General features: G+C 41.4%; 1 protein-coding gene across 4 annotated transcripts in view; it reads left to right on the plus strand.

Moving 5' to 3' along the window:
- The window catches only part of TBC1D2 (TBC1 domain family member 2), a 46,106-nt gene extending 31,600 nt beyond the window's left edge, over positions 1-14,506 (plus strand). For all 4 annotated transcript variants that reach the window (XM_069977998.1, XM_069977999.1, XM_069978000.1 and 1 more), the window contains 7 exons: positions 62-172; positions 4,827-5,017; positions 6,248-6,718; positions 9,201-9,321; positions 9,431-9,616; positions 10,990-11,111; positions 13,224-14,506. In XM_069977998.1, the coding sequence (XP_069834099.1) occupies positions 62-172; positions 4,827-5,017; positions 6,248-6,718; positions 9,201-9,321; positions 9,431-9,616; positions 10,990-11,111; positions 13,224-13,425 (1,404 nt within the window). In that variant the 3' untranslated portion in view covers positions 13,426-14,506. The remainder of the gene's footprint in view (positions 1-61; positions 173-4,826; positions 5,018-6,247; positions 6,719-9,200; positions 9,322-9,430; positions 9,617-10,989; positions 11,112-13,223) is intronic.
- Positions 14,507-25,811: the final 11,305 nt, after the last annotated feature.

Below are 25,811 nucleotides of genomic sequence, written 5' to 3' on the forward strand. Positions count from 1 at the left end.
ATATGAGCTCCTATTGTACGAGATGAACATAACCTTAACAACTTCTGTTATCTTTCAAAAGGATGACATCAGTGCCTACAAGACACAGAACCAGTTTTTAAACTCAGAAATCCATCAGGTGACACAGCTATGGAGAAACACAGCTGAAAAAGAGACTGCCCTGCTAATGAAGGTAACGGTCATCATGCTGATCAGGTGTGAGTACACATTACAGGGTAATCCAGCAGTACACGTGTCCAAAGAATATATGCCTTTTATTATGTATTGATTGGTTGACCACATAGGCTGTGTTCCCACCATCACATCTTAGTTGAAAAAGGCTGTGTTCACACTACACTTATGCAGTCCATTTTTTATCTGTTTTATGCAAAAAATGGATTAAAAAAAATGTTCACACGTACCGCATCACAGTGGATTTCAGGAAGTCTGCTATGATACTGATTACCATTAAAGTCTATGGCAGACGAGAATGGAGTGCCATAGTATTACAAAACATAAGATATGTTTATTGTAAAAAAGCAATAAAGAAGCCATTCTAACCTGTTGGCGCTCCTGTGGTGCCCTCCTGCAGGGACCCTGGCTCAGTGACAGCCCGCTTAGCCAAGCATTGGGTGCCGCAGAACAGGCAGTGATTGGCTGAGGGGGCTGGTAGTGAGTGGGGGACCAAGAGATGCCGGGGGAGCATGGACAGGTAAGAGTGGTTACTTTATTTATTTATTTTTTTTTTATTTTTTTATTTTTAACCATAATAGCAGTGCTATAGCTTCATTTTTACACTTCTATGGCACTAAATTGTCACAATGAATTTCAGTGTGAAATTCAATACAGTATGGTATGTTTGAATTTACCCATACAATCTCAGTTGACTGTGAAGGATTTTCTATGTGATTACCATATTGGAAGTTATATTGCATTTCATGGTATACATATTGGGGGAGGGGAATTCCTCTGCCTTAGCGTACTCCTGATTTATTGAAGGGGTACTCTTTCAAATCAACTGGTGTCAAAAAGTTATATAGATATACAGTGGTGCCTTGGATTACGAGCATAATTCGTTCCGGGGCCGTGCTTGTAATCCAAATCCTCTCTTTAAAACAAAGCAAAATTTCCCATAAGAAATCATTGAAATGCAGACAAATGGTTCCACACCCCAAAAATAATGATTTTATATTTTGAATAACATGTAGAACAGATGAAACAAACAAGGAGAAACAGCTGAATATGTGATATTATAAGTTACTGTACAGCATAGCAATCAGTGTGTGGAGTATAATATACAGTAAGGGCATAAACCTGAAAAACAGCAGCAGTTTGTAGATACAGGATGGAAGTGCAGATCCCCATAATGGAGTAGCATAGTACAACAGGCTAGAATAGAGAAGCAGGGCTGCTGTCAGAGGTCTGTGGGTGGTCAGCATGGACTAATTAGGACTGACAGAGACTGCTGGGAGCATGAAGAAATGAGTTGGGCATATGTGAGCACAGTATACATCACTCTCTGTCTGGGGAGAGAGGGGTTAGCGAGAGCTATGGCGAGATTACCTCCACAGTCTTGTCCCCTGATGTAAGCCCCAGCCTGAAGTGGATCTGCTATGATTTGGAAGGTGAGGGAGACTTTCTGGATCAGAGTACATTGCTGTAGACCCCTCTATACAGAATATGTCCCTTACCAACTCGCCCTCCCAGTACAGGGAGCTCTTAAACCAAAGCATTGCTCTTAAACCAAGTCACAATTTTGAAAAACTGTGAGCTCTTAAACCAAAACGCTCTTAGACCAAGTTACTCTTAAACCAAGGTACCACTGTATATAGATTTAGAGTTATATAGATTTGCATAATAGATAATGGCCGTTAACAGCAAAAAATAATAAGTGAGTGTGGTAAATGTCTGTCAAGCTTAGGAGTCAAATGGTTCAGGCATGTACACACCCTATAAGGGTAGCTTCACAGGTACCATATCGCAGTGGATTTTCTGCTGTAGATACGATGATTTGACTAAATAAATGAACACAGCATCAAATCTGCACCATCAAATCTGCTGCGGATCCACAGCAGATTTTACAGTGCGGATTTGATGCTGTGATCATTCATTTAGTTAAATCTGCTGCGGATACGTAGCAGGAAATCCACTGCAATGCGGTGTGTGTGAAGCTACCCTTATAGGGTGTGTACATGCCTGAACCATTTGACTCCTAAGCTTGACAGACATTTACCACACTCACTTATTATTTTTCGCTGTTAACGGCCATTATCACAGATTGTTGGCCCTTTTATAGGCATCCAAGTGCCTGACCATTTGACCTCAGATGTGGCATGTATGTACATTAGCTGTTCTGGAAGGTTTTTTTTAACTCTTGTTTTTATCATCATTATTATAAGGCTGCGTTCACACTACGTATATTTCAGTCAGTATATTTCAGTCAGTATTGCAACCAAAACCAGGAGTGGATTAAAAACACAGAAAGGCTCTGTCCACACAATGTTGAAATTGAGTTGATGGCCGCCATATAGCAGTAAATAACGGCCATTATTTCAATATAACAGCCGTTGTTCTAAAATAACAGCAAATATTTGCCATTATATGGCGCCATCCACTCAATTTCAACATTGTGTGAACAGATCCTTTCTGTGTTTTTAATCCACTCCTGGTTTTGGTTGCAATACTGACTGAAATATACTGACTGAAATATACATATACTGACTGAAATATACGTAGTGTGAACGCAGCCTAACTCTGTAATCAACCATGATCAGAAATTCTTGACCTACTTTGTTTTAAGAGCATGATAGTATTTTAGATTATATACTGGAAGAGGTAGAAGACCTTTTTAGTTTTACTGTTAATCTTGTTTTGCAGGACTGTTATATAGGGGTTGACTGACATGAGCTATTGTAGTCATATGGGCTCAAAAATGGCCTTTGTTATACCAGTGTAAAATTGTCCTTCATCTGACGCATTCTATATGATCCAATGCTTGTTATTGGATTTTTATTTTATTTTTTATGGCAGTAGCAGCTAGTGCACTTTACTAGCTAATCCTAGATTGATAGGTACAATGAATCTGTTGCTCTTAGTAAATAGATCACTACTCATTCCCAAGGGGGCCTAGGAAAGACAAGAGCTGAAGTCTGATTGGTTAATAGATGCAACTGATTCATCTTTCTTTTACCCCAGTTTAGAGGAAGCCCATCTGTTGTGAAGCCCCGCCTAGATGACACTGTCCATCGGTGCAATGAAGCAGGGTGTGTGTGTGTATAAGAGTATCTATTTACGTTCTCATTTGCAAAGCCGATAAATAAGACCCAAGGGCGAATTATTGCCCATGGCTGGTATAAATATGAACACTGCATGTTTCCCACATGTATGAGTGCATGTTACAGTATGTAACTGTATGTAACTGTTGGAGTAAAGTATTATTTCCCCTTTAAAGAGATATTGTCACTTCTCTTACTGGTGTGGTTCTCCTCACCATCCACAGGCTTATATGCTGCACATGTGATATATTCCTGTATAAAACTTGTCTGTGTCTTCTGTTTGCTTTAAAATCTCTTCATTTCAACAGTGTACAGTGTCAACAAGGCGGGGCTTCTCAACAGTTGGGCACTCACATTTTAAATGCATTACTATTGGTGCAGAAATATGGTACAGCAGGTCTGCAGCAAGTTGTGCAAATGATGAAGACTTATATTACTATGTTACTAGTGTTTAAGGGGTTATCCGGGTAACAAAAACAATATTCTAAACAATCCCCCTTTCCAATACCACCCTATGTCTAATATATATGTAAAACCTATCTTGCACCCTTTCCCTGTTTTTTTTTTCTCATTCTTATCTGCTCTTGTTGTCTAAAATCTTCTACTCTCGGTCCACTCAGACCACGCACAACTCCCTCTTCCCCCCTCCTTTGTGGTCTGAGGACATGTGATCTTCTCTCTGGGGGCCGGGTTAGCTTGCCTATTGAACTTGTAACCCGACCCCCAGGAGACATTATCTGCATCATCTCCATGCACCTGTGCTGCTTCTATAGACTTACATGTGTCCCTGAGCCTAGGTTTCTGTAATATGAAAAGTTCTAGCTCTGTCTCTGCTTGCTCTGGATATTGTAAGTGTTATAGAGTCTGGATGGAACTAGAATGTTTTCATTCAGAGCAAGCAGAGATCTAAACCTGGTAAACAGATACCTGTTATGCAGCACATATATACACCATGCACGGGTCAGCTCTGCTACATCATCAGCTAGTATGAGATACATACTGGGGTGATGTGATGCAAAATCAGTGAAAAGAACAGTCCTGTGTTTACTGTGCAATAGTAATGACAGCAGTGGGCAAGAAAAAAAGTTAAGGGGGTGAGTACGCAAATGGACCAATCAGGCAAATGCATGATGGGAAATGTAGTTTCCTATCTTGGTTATAGATCAGCTTTTAGAAAAACTTGTACCTCAGGAATGACAGCAGGTAAAAAGATCAGAGACGTTTCAAAATACTCACTGGGACTTGGTGAGTAAGGCAAACCAGCCAGCATTTCATTTTTTTGCTTTTAAGCAGATAACCCCTTTAAGCATTGTGAGCCAAAACAACAGGATTTGCCGCAGTGCACATGACACTGCCATTTTGTGCTTTCCCCCCACCCATTTTAGGGGGACAGGAGCATGTATGATATGTGGGATGGATAGGTGTTTTGTATGCCAGGGCTGCTTTCTTGCCCTATTCTGGCCCTGACACCACCCATTTGATTTCTTTATAACTTGTTTAATTAATAAACCTGACCGTCTTTGCATATACAATGACCAACTAACGCTCTTTTGAAACCCCTTAATTTTACAGTGTTCATACCTGGAAGCCAGGAATTGTCAAATAGAAAGCAAATATTTAATTGTACTGAGAAAGCTGCAAGAAGCGCTTCCATATCTGGATGCAGAATACTGCGAAGTCATAAAACGTTTAATAGAGGACGCCTTACAGTCTGATATAAAATCACCGCTCCAGCCATCCACAGTACAGTTTAGTCCTGTCAGGTAAGAGGGTGAAGGGAATGAATATAAAGTCAAAGAAAATAAAAGGATCACTTTAAGAAACTCTAAAAACTAAGAAATGAATGATAAAATTAAATATGATATACGTTTCCCTACACTGTCACGCCAATCTGCAGGATATTATACATGATTCTTTACTGATCAGTCCTGCAGAGAACACACCGGTTAAGGCTTATCAGTTTTGGAGGGGTTAAAGGCGTTATCTAAGATTAGAAAAATAAGCTATTTTCTTCCATAAACAGCACCACTCTCTTCTTTAGTTTCTTTGTGGTATTGCAGTATTCCATTAAAATCAGTAAAGCTGCTAGATTTTTTTTTAATCTTGGGTAACCCCTTTACCAGTTTAGGGCTGGACTTAGCCAAAAACCTGTTTTAATAATGTTTGTGTTCTACTGCAGACAGGGCAGAAGGAAGGGGAAGCTCCTGCTGCAGCCAGGTGTCTTACAACAAGAGGATTAAGAGAAGGAGGAAGTGGGAAATGGCTGCTATCTAATAAATTATAGAGAAGAATTATTTCTATCTTCCTCAGTGTTAAAGGGGTATTCTGCTAAAATTAAACTTTTAATACGTTGCTGCCCTGGCGCAGAACATAACAATGCCACTTCGTATTCCTCCGGTGTCCTCCTACCTCATCTTCAGGTCCCATTTCTGACCGATCCAGCCTCCACTTTCTAGACGGACTCTTCTAGCAGTGACAGGCCGCTTAGCTAATCACAGGCCATGGTGATTTCTTGTCCCAGTCAGTGATTGACTGAGCCGGCTGTCACTGCTAGACGAGTCCATCTTGAATGTGGAGGTAGGATTGGTCAGCCGGGACCCAAAGATGATCTAGGAGGACACCAGGAGAGCATGGAAAGGTAAGACTAGCCTAGTTAAAGAGTTTAAAGATATTCCATTTTCTTTTGTAATGCTGAACTCCAATCTATGTTTTGTTTTAATTTTATTTCCCTAATTCTGCCAATTTACATTTGTATGAAGATATGCATTGCACCATTTATACCTGCAATAAATCTTCTTGTGTTCTGAAATTCTTGACTTTTAGGTTCTGACCCAGCAGCCATTTTTTTTCTTTCCTAGCTATTGTAAATTCCTGTTTTCATTAAAAACAATTGGAAAAAGGCATACATGTAACCGTGGCTACAGAAAGAGTGTTGTGGATTCTAATGTTTTTTGTTAATTATTTTTTTTTTATCACTTCTTTGTTCATTTCAGCGAATATGATGATTATGGATTCATGATAATTCCCGAATATGAGGTTGAACACTTGAAACTTCTTGCTAAAATCCAGGCGCTGGAAATTCGATCCAACAAGCTGCTCACTCACGAGGTTGTAGACAAGCCCTTACGAATAAAATGGAACAGCATTGGAGAGTTGTTTCACTCAACAGAACTGAAAACCTTGGTGAGGTGCGGCATTCCAACTGAACACCGCAAACGTGTCTGGAAATGGCTGACTAGTCAAAGGATTCGTATCATTGCCAATCATTACCAAGACCTCCTGAGAAAATGTGAGAGTGCTCAACATCCAGCCTTTCAGCAGATAGAACTTGATATACATCGCACTTTGACCAATAACAAGCACTTCAACAGCCCTAACTCTGACTTCATTCAGAGGCTAAGAAGGGTGCTATTTGCATTATCATGGCAAAACCCCACCATTGGCTACTGTCAAGGACTGAACAGGTAAAGAATTAAAAGTTTTCCAGATACCTCCAATACTATGTTGACAAAGGTCCATGTGGACAGAATTGTCAAATAGTACTAGTATTACCAGGATCTTACTAAAGGGCCCTTTACATTGACTGATTATAGGCAAGGAGTGTTGCTAGAAATGTCATTCGGACTAAGTAAAAGTGTTAGCGATCAGCCGAGAAGCGGTAAATTTGCCCATTCCTTAGCTAGTCTTTTGTGCAGCACTTAAATATATCGCTCTCAGCTGCACATCTCCCTGTGTAAATAGGGGATGTGCAGCCGACAGTAACATATATATGGGGCCGTTGAAATAATACAGAGATTGTTTGTTTGTGCGGCCCGGCAGCACATTCTGAGGACACTACAAACTAGTGCTGATCTCGCTGACCTCCACCCGTTCGCCTCTGTAGACAGCTCCATATTGGGCCATCTAAAAGGACCTTAAAGAGGAAGTCCCATGAACACTAAAATCGGCAGGAGGGGGGTGAAAGAAAATTTTGAACAAGTAAACTCACTCATCATCATGCAAGCGATATGGCCTTTTAAACATGAGGAAAACAAATGAAAATGAAAAAATGAAAAGTGGCTTGGCAGGGAAGGGTTTTAAGCGCATACATCGTTATAACCTTATATAATATATAACCTTTTATATAATACAATCATACAGTTAATCTAAAACCAAGATGCTACAGCTGTTAACCCCTTGCCGTAAAAATGACTTTCCAGGAACATCATATAAAGCAGGTAGTTCCTGTCCCTGCCACCCTGTTTTTTCAGTGTAATAATGCGCTGTATTGCAGTCTTTGGGATATTTACCATCAGTAGAGGTGCCGCTCCACCCTGGGAACCTGAAAAGGCTTGATTCAGTCCTGGGAAACTTCAGCTTTTCCAGGCACTCAAGGCGGAGCGGCATGGACTTCAAAGGCCGCCGGCTCATAAGCCAATAGCAGAGATAAAAAAGCGTTTCGCTTCGCTTGTACTGTAAATTTGCTTATCTCTAACCATCAGTGCACACACAGTAGAGAAAACAGTCCATAATTGATTATGATTGATTATCAAAGTAATTAACATGCTCATTGTTTCCCACCTGCCTTCGCAAAAAATGGCTGTTTTTTTCCTGCTATTACTGTTTGTGAACATTACTTTGTAGGGTATTTTTTTATAATATTGTATTATAATATGCTGATTACTATTTCAAGCCCATCCATTGGATTGTAGACTTTTGCAAAAAAAAGTTTCTAATGCTCCATTGCATTTAAAATTAAAGTTTAGCAACATGGCAAATTGTCCTAATAAAAAAATCCTTCATTTTATGTATACAGTTCCTATGTAGACCTATAAATCTCAATGGCTGCTGACTATAAACTTAGCTTGTTTTCTGATTATTTATTATGTAAATCAGATGGTTTTTTGCTGGCCTACAGAAGCACCACAGTCACTAGAATTATTAGCTCAGTAGTCCTCGATATTTATGAGCACCAGCTTCCTCTACCCACATGCACTGATTGGCAGGTGTTTATCTACACCAGTGCTTCTCAATTCCAGTCCTCAGGCCTCACCAACAGGTCATGTTTTGAGGATTTCCTATACAAAGAATACCTGTTATAATACCTGATGCACTGAGTATAATTATATCACCTGTGAAATACTAAGGAAATCCTCAAAACATGACCTGTAGTGTGGCACAAAGCTCTTTCACTTGCATATCAGGAGAACAGCTGAACAGAATGATGTAAGTAATACATTGTTCTGTTGATTTAAAGAGTCACTGTCATATATATATATATATATATATATATTTTTTTTTATTATTATTTTTTTTTTGCAGAAATCAATAGTCCAGGCGATTTTAAGAAACTTTGTAATTGGGGTTATTAGCCAAATATGCCATTATCTGCATTTAAAAAGTCTTTTCCCAGGTCCTCCCCTCCCTCCTCTTTTCCATCCACTGCAAAAAATCAGGAAATTGTGGCTTGTTGCATCAGACGTACCCAGTCTGGTCTATAGAGAGGGGAGGGGGGAGGAGGAAGGAGGGAGTTAACCAACAGCAGAAAGCAGATAACAGAGGATTACAGGCACGGAGCTGGGTGACAGCTGTAATCAGAGCTCAGGGAGGTCAGTGGTGACTGTCAGAGGAGATAGAGGGCAATGTATTTGTAGATTAACTCTTTGTTGTCCTGTTTTGGTCTTTTATTTAGCTCTCTCCATAGGAGAACAATGAAGACGGGGGGGGGGGGGGGGGGGGGGCGTAAAACTGCTTTTTCATGATAAAAATGCATTTTTCGGCTAATAAACCTAATTACAAAGTTTCTTAAAATCGCCTGGACTATTGATTTCTGCAAAAAAAAAAATTCACGACACTTTAAGGCAGCACTAAATGAGTGACGGATGCCCTTTTATGGATATGTATGCACAGATAATAAAGACAGGCCTTATTACAATCTAATACAGTGCAGCTTCTTTTCCCATGTAGGTTAGCCGCCCTGGCCCTTTTAGTCCTGGAAGATGAGGAGAGTGCATTTTATTGTTTAGTGGACATTGTTGAAAATATAATGCCAGCAGAATATTACAGCAATAATCTGTCAGGATCACAGGTAAGCTTTTTGAAGATGATTAGTGGATTTTTTAGGGGATGATACAAAGTTTATGTTGCAAGACTTATAATATATATATGCCATAAAATAGCTTCTCTTCTTTTTCTAGGTAGATCAAAGAGTATTCAAAGATTTCTTGTCGGAAAAACTACCCCGTGTGACTGCACACTTGGAACAATACAAAATTGATCTGTCGCTTATCACTTTCAACTGGTTCCTTGTGGTATTTGTTGACAGCCTAGTTAGTGATATTCTCCTTAGGGTATGGGATGCCTTCTTGTATGAAGGGACAAAGGTAGGTACATACAGGCCCTTCCTCTTTTTATTCTTTTTTTAATGGTTAATCAGCGTTTTTTGCCAGGAGCTAGGAAACTAACTGAATATGTATCTATACTGACCAACCACAGCATTAAAGGGGTTATCTGCTTCTTTAAAGGGAAACTCCAGGAATCTCATAAAAAAAAAAATAAGATGCACAAAAGCATATAGGTGCACTCACCGATCCCCCACCGATTGGTTGACACTCTTCTCACTTGTCTACACTGCTCCTAGGCTCAGATTGGCTTTTAAAGCAAATCTATCACCGGTACATCGCTTTTCTGATTTTTACATGGATATACTGGCGGCAGCACGCGGATGCCGAAGCCACTGTCCTTTTTTTTGAACCTCGGCCCTAATACATGGACCAATACTTGTCTGAATCAGGCTGATATTGCTCAGTGTAATAAGGAGAATAATCAGCTGAACAGTCAATCATCGGATGATCGTTGTTGACAACTTTAAAAATCATTGCTACAGGTAGAACGGCAGATAGCTGATGATCGTGTCTTTAAAATAATAAGGCTATTACTTACCTGATCACGTTCCCAGGCCTTGTCCGTGGGATTCCCTGGTCAGCGCAGCTGCAGCTCTAACTTCTGGTCCCATCACTGAAGTAACAGCCCCTCAGCCCATCACTGGCCCGGTGGTGTCCTGTCTCGGGCAGTAATTGGCCTGTTACTTCAGAGAGGGGACCAGAAGTGAGAGCTGCAGCTGTGGTGACCAGAGTGTCGCAAAGACAAGGCCTGAGAAAACTGAGGAACGTGATGACTAAAGTAAAGTAATGGATTTTTTATTTACTATATAAAGCAAGGGATGCACAGACATAATCGAGATAATCGAGATGTCTAATAGGTTCTGTAAGCAAGATCGGTTAGATTAGCGCTAACTTATCCAGAATTTCTAGCCGTATAATACCTGAACCTCCCACAAGCAGCGGGTATCGCTGACACAAGTGTATGGGGACCTTAAATTGTTTCTAAAATATTTTAAGCCCCACCTTCAACTTTGCCCAGGGCCACATTTAGTCTAAAACCGGCCCTGTATGACGTGGCTCCATTGCTTCTCTATTGGCTCTCTGGAGGGTCACAGCTCCTTCATTATGAATACCAGCACTGCTTCCACAATTGGACAGGGCTTACAGGCTACAATTCCTAGGCACAGCTAAATGGGAAGCACTATCGTAGGTATTACAATAACTCATTCACATGCAAAGAGATCGAGTGGTTGTACGCAGAGTAACAAGAAAGATGGATCTATTTGTACAGTTGGTAACACTGGTAAGCCTGTGACTCTAGCTTCTTTTTACTTTGTTATAAACCTTTGCTCTTTTTTTTTTTTTTTTAACAGGTTATCTTTCGGTATGCCCTTGCAATATTTAAATACAATGAAGAGGAGATCTTAAAACTGACCAGTGAAACAGACATCTATGAGTACCTTTCATTTTTCACCAAGACCATTTGTGACGGCAGGTAATTTGACATTCATTGTTTTTCTTTGATAAAGGAAATTTGGATAGTTTTCTATCATATTGGTATTGGTTACCCAAATTGCACAACTCTATAGAGTTTGGTTACTGCAACCTTTTATGCTGCATTTACACGAAGCGATAATTCACCCAATTAATCGTTTAACGATTTTGAAGCAACGATTTGGTTTTTATAACGATCAGCGTTTAGACGAATAAATCGTTAAAAACGATCGCAATAACGATATTTCTTAAGAATTTTTAAGATCGTTTAAGCCCATCTTTCACATAGGGTGAATCTTTGAAAGACTGTTTACACGAAGCGATCTGCGAATTTTTAGCAAACGACGATTTGAGAACATGTTGAAAGATCAAAATGAACGTGTAAACGCAGCATTATACAGGCCAATTATCATCAGGGTGTGTTGCTAGAAATGCTCCTTCTGCCCATAATCGGCACATGTTAAAATGACACCGATCAGCTGAGGACGGGGAACGTGCCCAATCCTTGGCTGATTGGCTGTTTAGAGCAGGCTTTAAAATGTATCGCTGTCAGGCACATGTTGTCATGTGAGCCCAAAAACAATAAAAGTAAACTGACAGCACAGATATGTATACTGTATAGGATATACTGTACATATAGAATATGTATATGTCTGTGCTGTCAGTTTAAAGATCACAAGCAGAAGTCTATACTTACCATCCGCACTGCTTGTGATCCGGCACGTTTCCTCCAGTCCGGCCACCGGCTGTATCTTCAGGCCCTGCCTCTTCCATCTGTAAATCATTCTGGAGGAGGCGGGTCTGAAGATTCATCTGGTGGCCTGACTGAGGGACTGGAGGAGACATGCCGGATCATAAGTGGCCCAGGCTTGTGATCTTTTCCCAAGCTGCACGAACGATTCTTATATCATTAGTGCAGCCTGGGAAAAGATCACAAGCCTGGGCCACTTGTGATCCTGGGCCCCTTGATTTGTCGTGCCTTGTAAAGGCATTGCAAACGAGCAGCGATCTCGGCGATTGTTTGCGGCCCCAGCGGCCGCCAAATCGCGGCTTGTAAAAGGAGCGTTGGACTGATGCCCTCCAACAGATGGCATACATGTGAATTATTGGATATCTTGTATAATTGGAGGTTATGATGATAGTTTTGCGAACTACATATGTGGGTTGTTGTTGTTGTTTTATGTCTTGGATTCTAATTTATTAACCAATGTTATAAGCAGCGCTCACTCTGACACTGGCTAGTATCTATTTGGGGTTTTTTGAAAAGAACAAGGTATTTTTAGTCTCTAATCCATTTGCTTTGTTTTTTTCTCCGCTATACTGATGTGATGTGATGTAGTGGACTGGTTTAGGTTCTCATGTTTCTAGATTTCATGACCTACAGGCACAACATCTATATAGTATAAGTATCTCAAGCCAAAGAGCAGCTACCACCAGCTGTTTAGGGGTTGGTTTCTAAAAGCCTTCAAACGCAGCTTCCGGGTCCTGATGGAGAGTGAGATGCTAGTATCCAAATGACACCATAAGTGTAGTTTGAGAGAAACTTTATTTAGGGATTACACATTTCGAAGGCTTGACCATCTTCCTCAGGGGAATCTGAGGAAGAAGGTGGTCAAGCCTTTGAAATGTGTAATCTCTCTATAAAGTTTCTCTCAACTACACTTCTGGTATTGTTTGGGTATCAGCATTCCGCTCTCCATGAGGACACTGAAAACATGAGGACACTGAAAAGGGGTACAAGCTCTTTTAGAAAGAAAACTGTTCCTTGCAGACAGCCTGTTCAATCAAAGCATATTAACTGTGACAACTCCAGTTTTGAAGTCAAAGCTGGGAGTAGAGGATACCCTCAAATTGTTATAGTCAGTCATTGGAGGGAGTATGTAAAGTTAATCAATTATCGTTACTCCAGGGCAAAAGAAAACTGGTACAAAAAAAAGTAGGTAATTATTTTCCTTGTTGCATCTCCACAAATGGGCAGACTGCAAAGATTTATACATGGCAGCTGCCATGGAAAGGAAGATGTTAGCGATAATAGATAAATAGGTGTCCAAAATCATCCTTACTTTGCCTCCTTAAGTTAAAGTTGTGAATTCTTTACATTTTTTTTTTAAAGGAAATTAATGAATATTGCATTCAATGAAATGAATCCTTTCCCAATAAAGCTTGTGAGGAATCGTCGAGCAGCCCATATGGAAAAACTGAAAGCAGAACTTGTTGAATTGGAAAACATAAAACAGGAGTATGTAAAGAGTAAAGAGGATCTCCGAAGTACAGACAATGACATGGGAGTTAGTGACGACGACGACGATACATGAATATTTACAACAGAAGACACTCATTCCCTTTTGGGAGGGTTTCAAATACAGAGCGGCCAGACTGTGGGATTCAAAAGCCGATCGTTAAGCTTCGTACAAAGCTAAATGAAGCATGCTTTGCTCTTCTCTAATTATTAGATTTAAAAAAAAAAAACTGCTACATTTTATACCTACTTTACTTCTGTTATTTTGTACTCATTTCACACTCTGTGTACCAAGCCTCAGGCTTTATTGCGGAGAGAACATAGGACCAATGCACTTCAGTGGCCCTGTTCACATATGTGTGTACAGGGCGGAGATCTGTGCTGCAAAAAAAAAAAAGACAGTCCTAGTGCAGACTCCAATTGCAGAATTAAATTTCAGAGCACTATGGACGTGTAAGGGCCTTAAATGGGTGATCCAGCTCTACAAAAACATGGCCACTTTCTTGTCTCCAGTTCAGGTGCGGTTTGCAATTAAGCTCCATTCACTTCAATGAAACTGAGCAGCAAAACCCCACCCAAGCTGGAGACAAGAGTGAGCGGTCTCTGGAAGAAAGTGGCCATGTTTTTGTAGCACTGGATAACCCCTTTAAGGTGGAGACAAGTATATCCTAACACTGTGTCAGTACAGTAGCACAAAGATTTAAACAGTTTCTGAGCTCCCAGCATCATAATGAATGCTGATGCTGAGAGCTCCGAGTGCTGGTCTACTACTCGTACAATGGCAGTATTTTGCGGATCTCCGAAGCACCATGAGACATAATAAGACATAAAGAAACAAACAACCAGATCCAACCTTTTTATTCGGCGCCCCACTGCATGTATAGTTTGTAAATATAGTTAACATTCTGTCTGTGAATTCATGGATAGAAGACAACCCTTGTAAAAATCACTGTATGTATAGTGCAAATAACTGTTAAAATCTCTTACTTCGCCAATTCTTGGTTTGACAAGGATAATCCAGTACTCCACTATTTCCATTTTTACCTTGCCACCAGGGAGGTTTATCTTTTCTATCCTTTAACTGGTAGTCTTTGTTCAAAAGATGTAATACATTTATATGTGTGTGATTTCAGTAAATCTTATAAGTTTTTGTATAACTTATGAAATCTATGTTGATGTATTGTGCCCTATCCCTTTTCCAAACCTGTCACAATAAGGTGTGAATTATACAGCCAAGAAGCCCCGCCTTGCTAACAATGTTCACTGATGAGAATTTTTTTTTTCACATAAAAGAAGATACAGATACCAATGAGAATTTTACAATGTGCAGCAGACATTGCACTAAAATTATATTGTATTTACAATAGTAAATCTAGGACACTATTACAGGCTGCCATTGTAGGCTTCTTCGTGGGCTTAAAGCTAGTCGTCTGGGAGCTCAATGTACGTCAGAGGAGAACTGTGCCATTGTAGCTGTGTACCACAGTGGCCACTAGAGGGGGTGGAATCCTCTAAAACAACTCATTTTGAGGGCTAGTAAGGGGCATGGATGCTTTGAGTCAACAGAAGTGTGTTAGTTCTAGAAAGACCGAGCTGCAACACTCATTGCACTTCTGTACCTGAGCGTTGTCAAGAGAATGTCAGGGACCACTGGAGGTTTTGGGTTTGGCTAGCAGCAAGAGAGATTGCTAATTGGGCGTTGAAGATGGAGCCTGAGGAAGGCAGACATTCAGTCTAGCCATGCACTACATGTGGAATTGTCTGGGCCTGTAAGCTGGGTCTCCTTCAAAGAAAGTGAGAAAGCCTGATCAAGAGAAAGACAGAGTAAAATGGTGGCTCTTCTCTAGAGAGAATCAATGTGCAAATGCTACAGGGTGCAGACACCAGCTTTTGATAAAAACAAACTGTGTGAATGTGTAAGACTGGTTGACTTCAAAGAAAGGTGGTTCTTGATTATAGAACAATCGGAAAATGAGAACTGTGAAATGTGAGATACTGGGCCTGGTCAGACATTATAGCCTGGCTTGCTTGATTCTTCCATTGGACCAATCCAAATGCAGCAGATTACCAGAATTATATAGATATCGATACAGCCTTATCTGCAAGTAATAAATGTAGGGTGTGTATTACTATAAATGGCATGTTGTTCCAACAGAGAAACTGAAAATGCCATCCAATGTAATACTCATATAATAAGTAGAGATGAGTGCCATTAGTCACCATTTGATTACCACTAGAGATGAGCGAACCGGGTTCAGGTTCGAGTCCATCCGAACCCGAATGTTCGGCATTTGATTAGCTGGGGCTGCTGAACTTGGATAAAGCTCTAAGGTTGTCAGGAAAACATGGATACAGCCAATGACTATATCCATGTTTTCCACATAGCCTTAGGGCTTTATCCAAGTTCAGTAGCCACCGCTAATCAAATGCCGAAAGTTTGGGTTTGGATGAACTCGAGCATGCTTGAGGTTCGCTCATCTCTAATTACCACTGGATGCTGCCCCAAGGCTGCCTGGAAAACATGGATACAGCCTATGGCCCAGGACTCCCTTGGGCTGCATCCAACTTTTCAAAAAATGTAGTCCAGAGAAGTGGCCTCCACCTCTATGCACATTGTGCCACACCTGTACACTTGGAGGGTACTGAGTCTGTACTCAGCTGAGTAGAGGCAGTAGCAGGGGTTAACATGGATGCAATGCACGCTTGGATGTACTTAGTGCTATCTCTGTCACATACTTACTATGCAGTCCTAATGAAATGGATATATACACACACAATGACAGTCAGCTTGGTATGATGGCAGGGCCCTTGTGACACACTATGTAAAACCCTGACTTAAAGAAGAATTCTGGACACCAACATTTTTTCCATACTGCTGGGGAGGAGCTGGGTTAAAAAAAAAAACACATGCACTTACCTCCCCGGCACTTACCTCTTCCTGGTCTAGAGAGGGTGTGGTGTCCCACCACAGGTGTTTCTGTTTAGAACACCCCTCGCAAAAACCTGGTACTTCAAAAGTAAAGTGGTGATGAAAGTGGTTGCACAGCTGTAGTCATGTAAGGGTTACTGTATTGTATCTTGTGATTCTGTGCACCAATGAGACTCTTTTCTTCTAAACACGGAAACAAGTATTATTCTTCTTTCAAGTATTCTTCTTCTTCTAAAGTTCCAGCAGGGCACAGTGCTACATTGGGTTGGGACTCTCAAGACAAACTCCTCTCCACTTCTCTGAACGCTCTACTCTTTTCAGCATGTAACCAAGTGAACACTGCTAATCTACTCTCTACCTCAGTATATCTCAGCACAGATTCAGTGAACGCAAGTCTGTACCTCCACAGTCACTATTTATCCTGTATTGCCAGAGACTTTTTAGTAAAGGAAAGTTTACTTATTCTACTAGGACTCAGTGATCTTTGCACCAGCACCTACACACAAGATACACCGTCCTTGGGTCATTTAACTTTTCTGTGGGTGGCAGTGCCGAGAGCCGGGGGGGGGGGGGGGGGGGGGGGGGGTTATCTCCCCACTCCGAATCACCGTGATAAGCGTCAAAGGGACCTGGCAGGTCACCGACCATTGGGGAAGGGTATAGCCAGCCACACACAACAAGTAGGTATGCCATCACACCTGTGTGCTGAGTTAGCACTGGCGTCTCAACCACCTCCTAATCGGCTGAGCTATATTCCACCGACCATCCACCATAGAAGTGGCGTCACACATCACCACCTAGCAAGGGACTGGCCGCAGTAGAGTACACACCACAAGGGCACTTGGGATGTGATGTGTCAGGCCTAGGGATAGTCCGAACCTGCCGAGGTTCGGTTTCGTACGAATCTGAACTCTCGGCAATGATTCCCGTTGTCTTCCACCTCCGTGGAGAGGGTGGATACAGCCGGAGGACCGCCTGGAAAACTGGTATGCAGCCTATGGCTATGGCTGTATCACCGTTTTCCAGGCGGTCCTCCGGCTGTATCTACTCTCTCCATGGAGGTGGAAGACAGCAGGAATCATTGCCGAGAGTTCAGGTTCGTACGAACCCGAACCACGGCAGGTTCGGACCATCCCTAGTCAGGCCCCCTCAGCCAATCAGCGGCTGTAGCAGTGTCCCACCTCTGCCGCTGCCTGGCTGAGCGGGCCTAAGACGTCACATCCCAGGTCCCCACTCAGACCTAAAGGTTTCCGGGGACCGGAACAACGGACACCAGTGCTGGAGCCAGGGAGCCACCCCCTCCCCGGTTCGAAAAAAAATGTCCGTGCCCGGAATTCTCCTTTAATTGTTTTGTATTGTATTCTTGCCAGGTAGTATGCAAGTCAAACGTTGTAAAATATACACTACCCATAGCAACAAATTACAAAGATGAGCTGTGATTGGTTGCTGTGGTTCTTGTAAGGAGTAACAATCGTTAATAGACTTGTTTGTGTTAGGTGGAAACCAGGGCTGACCCTTTCCAAGATGGGATGGTGATGTCGGCTCCTATGTATGTTATTGTGGCATACAGCAGGAGACGCTGCTCCCTCATGTTGATGTTTGCTGTATGCCGTATGATCTCCAGGGTGCACTGAATGACTGGACCAGAACGGATTAATGCCGCTGGGTGGTGCACATGCCCTTGTGGATAGTGGAGGAGAGGAAGTTGTAGATAAAGTCAAATGGGTTTTAAACACCGCTAAACATGTTTCACTGTCTTCTTTACCCTTTCCTTAATAACTGGTTTGTTACACAGTTTGCTGGTTGATACACAAATCAGCTACAGAGAATGGGATCAAGAAGAGCCTGAAATGCATATAGTGATATATGTTACCTTTCAAACATGTAATTTTGTTCTATCTATCTATTTATCTGTTAAAGGGGTATTCTGCTCAAGTAAAATAGATGTTGAATCATCCCCCCTCCTGGAGAGTAACAATACCTTCCATACTTAGGCCCCGTTCCTACTGAGCAAAGGTAGCAGAATTGTCCGCCGCGGAATGCAGTTAGCCTCCCGCTCATAATGGGAGTCTATGGGAGGTGCGCGCTCCTGCTCTTTACGCGCTGAATAATGAACATGTTCATTCTCCAGCGCGTACAGAGCAGGAGCGCGCGCCTCCCAAAGACTCCCATTATGAGCGGGAGGCTAACGGCATTCCGCGGTGGACAATTCCGTCGCGGAATTCCGCTACCTTTGCTTAGTGGGAACGGGGCCTTATAGTTATTACATTTCCTGTCTCCTTCCCTCAATTCTGAGCCTGCAGCTTTCTGCAGAAGACATGGAAAACTGTGTGAGCTGCTCTCCCCCCTCCCTTCTGAGATGGCTCATGTAAACTATGTCCTTGTCCAGCTGTTTCTGTACTATGTAATGCCAGGAAGATCAATCAGTCACACACAAGAGCCGTCTTGGCAAGGAGAGGGAGGGATGGGGTACAGAGTGGAGACAGACTGAGTAGCTCACACACAGTTTCTGTGTCTTCAGCATAAACCAGTAGCTCAGAACTGGGGTAACGAGACTGAAAATGTAATGACATGTATGGAATGAATTGTTAGTATTTTACCTTACCCCTTTTGAGTCCATTTCATTAGTGGAACACAGACATGATTTAGAAGATGGTCACATGTTTTTTTTTATCATTTTTAATGTTGCTTTATATGTGCATTCATTTTTTTTTACCCAAGAATAAATATATTTTCTTATATTGTATCCTCCCTATCAGGAATTTAAAACACCTGAAAGTCTTTTAGACTTTTTTTTTTTTTTTAACATTGGTTGTGAAGGTAACCAACAATTCAGCAAGGAGAATTTTACCAGCACAATGAGTGCTGCAGCTCTAAAATCTGGAACAATTACAGTTGTGTGTGCCACCATACAGACTCTATGAGGCTACAGTTCTCATAAGGGTAAGCCTATGTTTTTGGGGCCTTGATTTAGTGGCATAACTCAATTTACACTAACAACAATATTACACTTGCTATATACCTAGACACCTAGACCTATCTCTATCTATCTAATATATATATATATATATATATATATATATATATATATATATATATATATAGTAATAAAGTGCAACAGTAGTATTCCAAAAATACACATAAGTGTCCATAACAAATGCAAAATAAGTTTACTTTCAAGTAAAGGTCCCACCTGCAATTCACAAGCACATACAGTTGCCACTGCGAATATCGCAGAAGGTAGGAGTGTCTGCAATTTGCTGATAGGCTGTGTTCCCATATTGTGTTTTTAACAATAATGCTAAGTGGGAACACAGCCCCGGTGTCAGACTGTAATACATTGGGCCCACTATTCAACCAGAATATCCCCCCCCCCTTTCAACAACAAGTGGGGTTCAAATGGTGTCATTACAGTAACGGGCTGCCGGGCCCTCTGATGCGGCAGTTCCACCCCTGCGGATGGTGCTTTGTGCGATCTAACTGGTCGCACACTGTCTGGCAGTATCTCTGATTGCACAACAGCACCTTGATTCAGCAGAGGCCAGTACACGGACGTTGGGGCCCACTGGAGCATCCTCCGGTCCTCCAATGGCCCAGTCTGACACTGCAGCCCAACACTTGCCCCCTCCTACTCCTGTCTGTATGGCATATTCCTAGTACTGCAGCCTCTAATAATCACGTGACCATCACTAGAGGACCATCACTAGAATACAGCTGAAGAGAACCAGTAGCATGGAGGAGTAAGAGCTTTGTGCTGAGGAGCACAACACCATTATTTTGACAGGTGCAATACTCCTCTACAGTATGCAACATGTTTACAGATGGCTGCTTACTGTTTGGGCCCTGGGAAGTTAAGTGGGGATGCTGGGATGCTATACACATTTTTTTTTTAAGAAATCAACAGGGATTGTGATCACAAGCAGTTTTGCAATATACTTGCTTTATTTATTTATTTATTTATTTTTTAAGTTTTATGGGGGGGATTTATTGGTTGCTAGGGTTTACTGATTGGTTGCTAGGGGCAACTGAGCCAATTCTACTTTACACCAATTTGATAAATCTCCCCCTATATGTCTCAATCAATGTTTTACATACACCCCAACTGTGCTCCATGATACCTTCATGACAATTTTTTGTATGGACACCTGTCCATGATACAGGTTATTTATCAACCGAGAGAAATTAACTTAGGCTTATTATCATTTTTGGGAGGTTGTCCAAGAAAAAATAGCTTTTCCCATATCCACAGGATATGGCAAAATTAAGAGGCAACCTCTGTACCCCCCGCCGATCTCCATATCTGGCCCCTGGCTACTCTGTTATGAATAGAGCAGCGGTTTTGTCATGTGACCCGCGGCTCTATTCATTCCTCCGCCGGGTAGAGCCAAGTAATCATTTTTCAGGCAGCTCAATAAGAATGAATAGAGCCGCGGGGCATGTGCCCGCAGCTCTATTCAAAACAGAGAAGCCGGGGGCAAGATACAGGGAATGGTGGGGGCTACAGAGGTTGCCCCCCGACCCCCTCCCCCGCCCCCCCCGAGATCTCTTACTTTTTTCCTATCCTGTGTATAGGGGAAAAGTACATTTTTCTTGGACAACCTCTTTAACTTTTGCTAATTAAACTATCAGCTATGCAGCTTACCAGGAGACAATGCTCTTTGTTATGTAACAATTCAGTCAGTATAATGTCACTGTGTGGTTACAGAGGTTTTGGTGCTGTGTGACAGGAGAGCTGACCATACAATGCGAGCCCCCTCAGGATTCTCTACTACTAAATGTGGACCCGCAGCAGCTGTATACATGACCAGTGAAGGGAGACACATAGGGGGGATTTATGAAACATGGTGTAAAGTGAAACTGTCTCATTTGCCCCTAGCAACCAATCAGATTCCACCTTTCATTTTCCAAAGAGTCTGTGTGGAATGAAAGGTTTCACTTTACATCATGTGTCCATATGTATAATGCTGATTTAAAGAAGTCCGGCGAAAATTTTTATTTAATTGTATTGCCTCCCAAAAGTTATACAAATCCCCAATATACATTTATTGCGGGAAATGCACATAAAGTGTTTTTTACTCTTTTACTCTGCATAAAGTGCTTTTTACCCTTTACTACAGCATCAAGGCTTCACTTCTTGGATAACATGGTGATGTCACGAACTGACTCCCAGAGCTGTGCGGGCTGTGGCTGCTGTAGAGGATGATGGCAGGGGGACACTGAGGGACACAGGGCACTGGAGGGACACTGAGCATCCCTCTGCCATCATCCTCTCCAGCAGCCACAGCCCACTCAGCACTGGGAGCCGGGTCGTGACATCACCATTTTATCCAGGAAGTGAAGCCTTGATGCAGTAGTAAGTGCAGCGAAAAACGCACTTTATAAGCATTTCCCATAATAAGTGCATATTGGTGATTTGTATAACTTTTGGGGGTATCACAATACTTTAATAAAAAATTTTGCCGGACCTCTCCTTCAAAAGACAAGTTATGTAAATTATAAGAGAGGCAGGGAGTGCAGGAAATTAATAAACAATGTATACTTATCAGTCGTCAGTCAGTGACTGCAGCAGTGTCTCGCCCCAGTCACTGTTTGGCTGACTGGGTGATTGATCAGTCGGACACTTGATATCGCAGCTGAAATAGTATATTGCAAAAGAAAAAAAAAGATTATATTGCAAAACTGTTTGATCACAACCCCTGGTGATTTCTTTAAAAAAAAAAATTAGCAACAGTGGATTCTTTATGTGGTTCTTATGACGATTACAAATGTGGAACGTGTTTTACAGGTCTGTATCCATAATTAAGTAAATACCACATATCTGTCAGAATATTCAACTGGTTCATAATGAAAAATGTAAGACATGCAGGGGTAAAATAATGGCACCCTCCAGTAAATGTCAAGGTGCGGCAAAATAAATACACACAACAATTTATGACCTTTGACAAAATCTTGGACAAAAGAGCAAAGTCTCATTGACTTTGGCACATCCAGTTCATTTATTACGGGATGACTTTAGTTGATATACAAGTTTTTCCTTCATGGGAGATGTGTCTGTAACTGTTTATCTTTACTCTACATTGTAGGTTACAGTATAAGGCTGGGTTCACACTATGTAAGACAGCGACCGTTCTGTGACCCGGCCGTGCCACAGAACGGCTGGTGTCAGGGAAGTTTATCCTAGCCAGTACTGCATTATCCCGGAGCTGCACTCTCCATTGTATGACCTGTCAGGCTTGTGCACCCGCTATTTAATGAATAGCAGCTGCACAAAACTGACACGTCAGTTTTCGGTGCGAGCGCTAGGGATAATGGCCGGAGCGTATACTATGTGTATACACTCCGTCCGGGATCCCATTAATTTTGCCATTGAGGGTATAAACCCACACAACGTATATGCAGCGTATTTACTGCTGTGATACGCAGCAAATACGCAGCAGATTAGATCTAAATAACTGAACACAGCATCACATCTTCACCATCAAATCTGCTGCATATTTGTTGCGTATTTGTTGCGTATCTGCTGCGTATACGGTGTGTGGGTTTGTACCCTTAAAGTATTTTTTAAATTAATTTAATTGATTAATTAAAAAAAATACGTTGTGTGAACATAGCCTAAGGCTGGCTTCACACTGCCTTAAAATCAGATGTTAGATTGAAGTCAATGGAAGGCTATGATATGGGAGATTATGATATGATATAGTTATGATATGGGAGATTTATCAAACATGGTGTAAAGTTAAACTGGCTTAGTTGCCCCTAGCAACCAATCAGATTCTAGTTTTCACTCCACACAGACTCTTTGGAAAATGAAAGGTGGAATCTGATTGGTTGCTAGGGGCAACTGAGCCAGTTTCACTTTACACCATATTTGCTAAATCTCCCCCATGGTGTTTTTTTTTTTTTTTTTGGGGGGGGGGGGGGGGTTCTCACCTCTCTGGTGTTTTTGTGGCTCTGTGGCAGTTTTTTCAAACACAGCATGCTGAGGTTGTGGCATTTTTTTTCCACTTTAATGGGAATGTTTTGATTTCTCAAAAATGCCATATATATTTTTTTTTTATACTTTTAAAAACTTTTTTATTACTTTTTTTACTCTTATTTTACAGTATAACATGCAATCATTAGATTGCATGTACAGATCAGTGTTATCGGTTATAGATTGCCCATCCGACAGGACGGAGGTAAGTGGATTACCCCTGCTTGTCGGTACAAGTGATCGGGTACCAATCACTCAGTGACAGGAGCTTGTCCTGTCACTGAGTACCTTAAATGCCGCGATCGCTATAGATTGTGGTGTTTAAGGGGTTAATGAGTAGCAGCTTCGGGATCACAGCTGCCTCTCATTATCCTTAGCTTCCAGGACACTGATGTGTGCAGGTCCGCTCTCACTGCAACAGTCCCGCACACATCAAACCAGTCACACGCCAAGAGCGTATATATATACATTCCTACAGCATGGAGTATGTGCAGTAAGAACGTATATATACAGATTGCTGATGTGAAGGGGTTAAAGGGGTAGTTGACAAAATAAAAATTCCAATCAGCTGGTGCCAGAAAGTGCGAGAGATTTGTAATTTACTTTTATTTAACAAAAAATCTCCAGTCTGTCAGTACTTATCATCTGCTGTATGTCCTGCATGAAGTGGTGTATTCTCTCCAGTCTGACACAGTCTGGTACCACCTCTGTCCATCTCAGGAACTGTCCAGAGCAGTAGCAAATCTTCAAAGAAAACCTCTCCTGCTTTCCAGACTGGAAAGAATACAGCTTAAAATTAAGCCATAAAACAATTAAAAAAATAAACATTTAATATCACCAAGTTTGCAACAAACCTATCTATACCATTATTTTTCATGCACGGTGAATGATATAACATTAAAAAAATGAGAATGATGTTATTTTGATGTAGAGGAGTTATTCAAAATTAGAAAAAACACAGCTACTTTCTTGCTAAAACAGCACCACCCCTGTCCTCAGGTTGTGTTTGGTATTACAACTACAAATTCAGCTCCATTCACTTAAGGGGAACTGAGCTGCAAAACCTGCACCCAAACTAAGGACAGGAGTGGTGCTATTTCCGGAAGGAAGCATTTTCATAAGCCTGATAGCCCCCTTCAAAGGGGTTATCCAGTGCTACAAAAACATGGCAACTTACTTTTAGAGACAGCCCCTCTCTTACCTCCAGTTTAGGTGCCGTTTGCAATTAAGCTCCATTCACTTAAATGCAACTGAGCAGCAAAACCCCGTCCAAGCTGGAGACAAGAGCGGTGCTGTCTCTGGAAGAAAGTTGCCATGTTTTTGTAACGCTGGATAACCCCTTTAATCCACCTCCTATAGAACTTTAAAAAAAAAAAAAAAAAAGCCATATATATCTGCAAGAAAACTTCCACACAAGTGACACTATTTTTCTATTGTACCATACTACAAACTTAAAACTTAAAAAAAGGGACTATATAAACTTGATACCACTGTACTTGTACTGATAGATTTAAAACACAAAAAAAGACTATTTTCAATTTTCAAACCAGGAAGAAGGGGAAATGGGGAAAGAGATGGATCCGCCTTGCCGCTTAATGCTTCTGTTATTTAGTCATCTAGGCTTCTGTTTTAATGCATTGCCTTGTACAAATAAAAAATAGCCTGTCAAGGCGCAGCCAAACTTATTTCCTCAAGAACTCATACACTTGTCTAAGAATCTCAAACAACTGGTTTTGCAATGTACCTTTACTGCCTTTACTACCTTTACTATGACTATGTAACTATGTAACCTTTACTGCCAGATATAGAGAACAGAAAAGAGAGTATACTCAGTGTGCTGGTCGTGTCACTTCTTGTGTTTAGTGTTTGCATTTTTTAAATTGCACAAGAATATAAATCTAACCCTTCCTCCTGGATGTTTTTGAGCCTTTAATGACTAAGCAATATTTATTGGGTTTTTTGTTTTCGTTGTTGCATTCCAACAGTTGTAACTTTTTCATATTTTTCGGTTGGCATAGCCATGTGATGTTTTTTTTTTTGTGCATGTACTTTTTAGTGCCACTAGTTTGGGGTACATATAACTTTTATAAAGGTGTACCTATTGTTTCAGGTAACTTTTCAGGATAAGCTATGTGTGTACATTAAGATTTGTGGTATTTATGGCCATTATATAATGTGTATATGCAATTTTTCACCAGATTTTTGCCTTGCAGGTGTTATATATAATTTTTAGTTGTCCCTAAGCTAGTCGGTGGAGGCTAACCTCTACAATGGCTCCCATACACCGGTCGTGCACACAAAGCAAAGGGCCCTGCTCTTCTGTGTCTCTATACACACCCTATGAAGCTGCAGCAGCATGAATATCAGTAGTGAACAGTCAATGCTCTGGATCAAGCCCCGAGGTGAGATCTAATACTGTAGTCTCTGTCTCTCTGAACTCATTCCTTATCCCTCCTCCCCTCTCCATGCAGTTGTATTGGCAGCATGTCATCTGATCTCTCACTGAGCTGCTATCCATCTTGTTAACACAAGATTAAAGGGGTTATCCAGCGCTACAAAC

Source organism: Dendropsophus ebraccatus, chromosome 7 (assembly GCF_027789765.1).
Source record: "Dendropsophus ebraccatus isolate aDenEbr1 chromosome 7, aDenEbr1.pat, whole genome shotgun sequence".
In the NCBI taxonomy this organism is placed as follows: domain Eukaryota; kingdom Metazoa; phylum Chordata; class Amphibia; order Anura; family Hylidae; genus Dendropsophus; species Dendropsophus ebraccatus.